Source organism: Hippoglossus hippoglossus, chromosome 4 (genome assembly GCF_009819705.1).
Source record: "Hippoglossus hippoglossus isolate fHipHip1 chromosome 4, fHipHip1.pri, whole genome shotgun sequence".
In the NCBI taxonomy this organism is placed as follows: Eukaryota; Metazoa; Chordata; class Actinopteri; order Pleuronectiformes; family Pleuronectidae; genus Hippoglossus; species Hippoglossus hippoglossus.
Genome location: NC_047154.1, coordinates 10,611,838 through 10,618,214, shown reverse-complemented (window position 1 = coordinate 10,618,214; position 6,377 = coordinate 10,611,838). Strand labels below are relative to the sequence as shown.

At 39.6% G+C, this 6,377-nt stretch overlaps 1 protein-coding gene across 1 annotated transcript; it reads right to left on the bottom strand.

Annotated features, from left to right (window-relative positions):
* Positions 1 to 223: 223 nt before the first annotated feature.
* foxq2 (forkhead box Q2) lies at positions 224 to 1,806 on the bottom strand. Its single transcript, XM_034583679.1, has 2 exons — positions 1,309 to 1,806; positions 224 to 598 (listed from the first exon to the last, which is right to left on the bottom strand). The coding sequence occupies exons 1-2, from the start codon at positions 1,804 to 1,806 to the stop codon at positions 224 to 226; spliced, it is 873 nt and encodes a 290-aa protein (XP_034439570.1).
* Between the last annotated feature and the right edge of the window lie 4,571 nt (positions 1,807 to 6,377).

Below are 6,377 nucleotides of genomic sequence, written 5' to 3'. Positions count from 1 at the left end.
CAGATGCAATGGTTTTAAAACATTAATACATTTTATTTAATTATTGAATGACCTCACAAACAAAGCTAAATATAATGTAATAATATACAATTTCAAATCAATGTTGACGTCACCTAATGACATAATTATTTGCAGAAAAAGTCTCTAAAATATCTCTTACATTTTAGTGATTCAAGTCCAAACTGTACGTACAGAATAACTGACAAATATAAAGTGTTTACTCTCATTGTAGAGAGGCATGCAGGCCCGGGTGGAGCCCCAGTTGTGGCTGCATACGGGACCAGGGCCAGTAGAATCTGGGCGCTGAGCAAGTCAGAGGGAATGCTGTTGCCTGAGGACAGCACCAACAGGTCGTTCTGTGGGGGCGAGCCAGAGCGGGGTGGTAGGGGGAGCTCAGGGAGGGTAGGGGAAGCTGTCCCGCCACCCTGCGCACCCTCCGCCGTGCCCTCCGGCAGTGATAGTCCCCGTTGGAGAAGTCCTCATAGTTCGATGGGTGAATTGCCCAGAAGTGGCCTTTACCGTTGTCACTGCGGCCAGCTTTGATGAAGCAGTCGTTCAGGGAAAGGTTGTGTCTCACACTGTTCCTCCAGTTTTTATCCTGTTGGGGAGCAAAGAACATGAAGGCTGTTAGGCCCAAAAGCAAAAACCTGAAGGTAAGTAAGCGTTAAACGGTGGGTGACCCCATCTGAAAATTAACATAGGTGGCTGGTTAAGTATGGCTGATCCTCCTCAGGATGTCACCTTGTCCTGTTGTTGGCAGGAAGTGTGATAGCGTGTCAACACTGTATATGATCACAGCAAGACACGACACCTTGAGTTACCTTTTTAGCACGTCAAACCAATGTAATCCACTAGGCTACATCCAATCTGTTGTTGCACCTGGTAACGGCAGAGGCGGTTTGCAACCTAGCAACAGGATTACTTTATTTGTGAATTCGCCAACAAGAAGATCATCTAGTGTCCCTGCGAGCACCTAATTGCCTAACCACTCAGACAGATTACCTGTGCCAACTGGGTCGCTACATTTGAAAATGGCTGCCACGTTATTTTCTGTAACTAAGATAAACACGATGACAGGCAAACACGCTTTTTAGTAGCTGGGGCACGTTAACAAAAGTAATAGAGCATTACGTTATTTCAAAACACTCCCCCAGACAGCGATCGCATGTTTCTTGGAGCTTACTTTACGTTATCGCCAAATCTGACTTTCTAAATCCCTCTGTTACGACAACAGCTACTTTCTGACGATATAGGATGATCTCTGGCTGCCGTGCTAATACAAAGATGCAAACATAAACCTGAACATACCTTACTCTTGAAGTAAGGGTAGTGGTCCATGATCCACTGGTAGATGTCGCACAGCAGCAGCTTCTTCTGCTCGGACGCCAGGATCGCCTTAGAGATGAGAGAGATGTACGACTGGTTGGGTTTGTCCGCAGACTTCTCTCGACCGATGCTGACAGACGTGGTGGTGGTGGTGGTCACTTCCTCCTCCCCCTCCTCTTGTTGCTTTTCTTCCCCCTCCTCTTCTTTGACTTTCCTTTCCTCGGGGTCTACCTCTGACCTCTTCGGCTGTTTCTCAGAGCGAATCCCCACCTCTTCGGGTTTAGGATTCTGATGATCTAGCATGTTGCTCGCTGTCTGCTCTGCCGCACGACTTCCTGTCGCTTCTTCTTTGGAACCTTTGACTCCTTTATTGAACAGAAGGTAGTCAATAGTGAAGCTCAGTCCCAGCCTCTCTCTGGCGATGGTGCGGCTGCTTCTGTCCTCCATTGTCATTTCTGAATTGAGATATCTCACACTCATTTAAGAGGTTTAATTACTTCCAAACTGACTGACTGTTGAATAATTATCAACTGATGAGTAGAAAGCGTTTCTCCCAAAAAGTCTTCTCAGAATTGTTTGTCTGAGTTTCGCAGCATTTTCTTTCAAAATAAAACCCCCCTTATGGACTGAACGCCTAAATGCCCCTCGCTTCTTCCGCCGAAGTCTTACTGTTGACAAGATCACAGATAAAGATGAGCCTCTCAACTGTTGTTAACCCTGATGCGCTCATGAGCGAGACAATCTCAACCTGGAGATGACGTCAGTCACGAAGACTAAATGCGGACACTTTGTTTGCCAACAAAGTTTAATTAAACGCTTCCGCCTCTATGTTAAAATGAACCTGACCAAAACCCCCTCCTCAAAATCCTGCAGCCTTTTTGCTCGTGAATGGAAGAGCTGTGCTTCACAGTTGTGAAGGTGACTCTATTTATATGACTGTGAATTTATCCCTCACAGAAAGGGGCAAAGGAGACACAGGGGAGGTCCAGGTAGGGGGTCTAAATTCAGGCGGATTATTTTTATTAACCTAAGCAAATCTTTGTAATTACGGGAGATTAAACACTCAAGATTTAGTGAGACATGGTGTGCAGAGGATGGATGCTGTAGAATCAAAGGCCTTTTAGATGCCAGTGTTATCCTGTTAAAGTTGTTTTGTCCGTGGGGATGCTGTCCAAAGAATTACTTCAGTTACCACAGAGCAGTAATTAATGGCTCTAGTTCAATGTTTTAGAGAGAGAAAAAAAACACAGATTCACATTTTGTGGAGTCATACAGTAAAATGTATGAAGGAAAAATCAAATGACTTCCCTTCCTGCTTTTGATATAAACCTTTTTTTAGTGCTCGACGACCGACGGTGTGAAGGTCCTATTGCTTTTCGTTTGATTATGCAGGCAAATGAATCGCAATTTAACGGCTTGATCATACTCGATTACTCACCAAACTTCGCGTGTGCGACGAAATGTGGTTGGCAAAATGGCTGAACAGCGCCCCCTAATACGTAGAAATTCCGGCTGGTTTAACCTGTCTTTACGAAATTTGCTACACACGTGTATCATGACCGGGCGGGAAAAAAAGTCCCTTGATCCTTTGTCAAAGGAGACGAAGTTGTCATAACTCAGAAGTGCATTGTCCATCAGCACCAAAATTCTGTCATATGATCTGTGTCCCGGCCTGATAACCTACTGATTCACTGTGAAAAGGACGTTTTTTTAAAACTCCACTGTGCATTGTCCAATCAGCACCAAAATACTCACCTATGATCAAATTTCCGGCCATATGTCAATATTAACTCAGGGTCATAGCACCACCTACTGATCAGCGTGAAAATTAAGTTGTTGTAACTCTACTGTGCATTGTCCTAGCAGCAACAAAATACTCACCTATGATCAGGGTCCTGGCCTTAACAGCTCCATAACAGCTCCATATGTCAAAACGGTCATAGCGCCACCTACTGATTCGCAATGAAACAGGACGTTTTTTTTTTTACTTGACTGCACATTGTCCAATCGGCCCCAAATTGCTCAGGCTTCATCAGAGCCACGACCTGAATAGATCTATTAGTCTGAGACACATTTAACGTAACATGACGCACAAAGACAGGACTTCAGTGTTAAAGTGAGAGGAATGATCCGGAGTCATGATCCGACATTATTGATAATAACTAAAGACATGTGCTTATCAGTTCATGTGAAGAGTAACAGAGACGAGCAGACACACACACATACACACACACACACTCCTGCAGACAGAAGTTCTTCCTGTAGATTATGACTCAACGCTTGGTTTTAACTTCATTGTTGCAGAAGAAGCGAAGCCCCGTTTATCCAGGAACATAAATATGAGTTCAGCAGGTTTTTTATAAAGTGAGTGATTAGAAAACATCAGAGGAGCAGAGTCACTCGTTGACTTGCAGAGTAATGCGCCTCAGTGGGCTGATTTTTTAATTGAAAACATTATTAAGTAAATTACGGCACAATTGTAATAATAGCAACAGTCGATAATATTTTTAAAGCACTTAATAAATAAAAACAGAGTTCATGTTTGTCTGACTGATTTTATTAATTGATGAAAAAGCAGCCATATGCAGTAATACAGAAAATGGTGGATGTGATACATTGAAATGCATCGAGATGCATAGTATTAATTTCCTGTTTTATTTCATGCATCGCTGGGTGTTTCTTTGCTATATTCTTTTATAGCTTATTCTTCCTTCTTCATTTTAGGAGATGATATAGAAGATGAGTATTCTATGTCATCAAAGGAGCCTTCTTCATGTTAATGTTAACATTTTTGCTATGACGGTAATGGGATTTAAATGTGAATAACTGATGTAGCAGGTTTATGTTACAGTATTGAAATAAATCATTCTTCTTCATGTTATTATACACATATCAAAATCAGACACTGAATTACACTGTCAAATGTTGAGATAAAATGTGGATTGTATCTTTATATTTAGTTGATATGACTGACATTTGTTAAATTTTGTACTGTTAACTGTCTTTTCACAATTAAAAAGCCAAGCATTCTTTGGTCTTTTTGATTAATTCTGAGGCATCCTAAAGCACCTAATCCATCTTAAAATGTTGTGTTATTCAACCACAGTAACTATTAATCTTTCCAGAAATAAGATATAAGTAAGATCAAAATCATGGCAAAACATTATATATAATATTTCAACACTTCATCGTTCACATAATCTGTATCTGCATCCTCTCATGATTAATTGGAGTGGTATCACAAACTATATTGTATTGTAATATATGCAAATGTAATATATTTCTTAACTGTAATTTGTTGTAACTTGTGAATTGTATCAAATTTTTTAAACTATTTTTGCTACTTTGTAAAGTTGACTTGGCTCTAAGACTAAGAATTGCATTGCTGGTGATGATGTCTGCATTGAATGAATCTTGCATTGACATCAAATAGTTTTGATGTCAGTTTCTCTTACTTTCATGTCTTATATTCTTAAAGTCTCTGGGATCCTAAACAAACAGATGTCTGATTTAATAGTGTCTGTGTGCACATATTCATATTGGTGAACCCATGTGCTTTGAAGTTATATAGAATCAGAATAATCTGCACAATAGATATAGTGTATTTCCATCATGGACATCATCTGTTTGACCTGCTGCCCACTGAAGGTCAATAAAAACACGGACAAACAGACTGAAAAACAGCTTTTACCCCACAGCCATAAAATAACTGAACTCTGCTTTTTTTACATAGACTATATTGCACTACATGTACAAATACAGATTTATCTGCTAAAATTATCTGCGGCACTGTTTTTTATATTTAAAATTAAAAAAATGATTGCACCTTTTTTACCTGTTTATGCTGTTTCCTCATGTTGTTGTTTTTTTGTTTTTTTTTCTATTTATACTATGCACCTTACGGACTGCTGCTAAATTTCGTTTTACACTGTGCAATGACAATAAAAGGATTATATTCTATTTACTGACCTATACGATCTCTACAGCACACATCACATTAGTCTAGATCACAGTAACAGTAGGCTACAGTAACTTGTTTGATCTGCTTTGTTCCATCAGTTTTACATTGGGCATGGATTAGATGACAGTCAGGTCAAATCATGGACCATGTTGCCCTCTTCTGTTTAAATAATGCAACATGAAATATATGCCTATGTGCAACGTAAAGCACTATGCAGCCTTTACATGAGCAAGCTCATGTATTGTAATCAGCTTCATCATTTACCTATATATGCATAGTCTCTTTTGATTAAAAAATATACCAAAAATGTTAATGTTAGTATTGTAAAAAATTTAATAGTAGCCTGTATTGTGGAGAACAAACATTATTGAGATAAATTTAAACAGCTGTATCAAAATAAATGAATCCTTTATTTTGTACATCTCCTATATTGCTCATAACTTATATACTTTTATTCACAAATAAACAACTTATAAATATAGATAACCTATTCCATCAACCAGATTGGTGGAAAGCCAGGTGTCTGTATCCTCCTGCATTGTTCTATTGATGTTTCACAAAGTAAAGCCAAAACAAAACACACCGTGTTATTACATGATACTGCAATTCCTTCAATTGATTTTTGTTTCCATGAGGCTATTCTCTGCCACATATGAGGAGCTTTAGAAAACCTGGGCTGGATCCCCGGAGGGACTGTCAGTGTGTTCCTTATATACTTATTTACATCACATTAAAAGCATGACATAACATTGTACTTGTGTTTAAGACACGGTGTGGTCCGTGTATACTTAAACGTGAATGTATATTTCGTTGATTCTTATTTTTAATTCAGTAGTGAACATACCTTAGACAAAGCATTAACTCCATAACTGACTGCTGGACGCACAAACCCGAAACGGATTATTTTGCTCGGAGTGGACTTGTGGGGACCATGCGACCGGTTCCACTTGACACCTCGTGCTTTAAATACACTGTGAATATAAACAGGTTTTAACAATCGTGTTCACGATATCTCAACACTATTAAACCGGAACATCACGGATATCACAAAACGGTCACACATTTTGTCACTAACACACAGCGAGGCCTA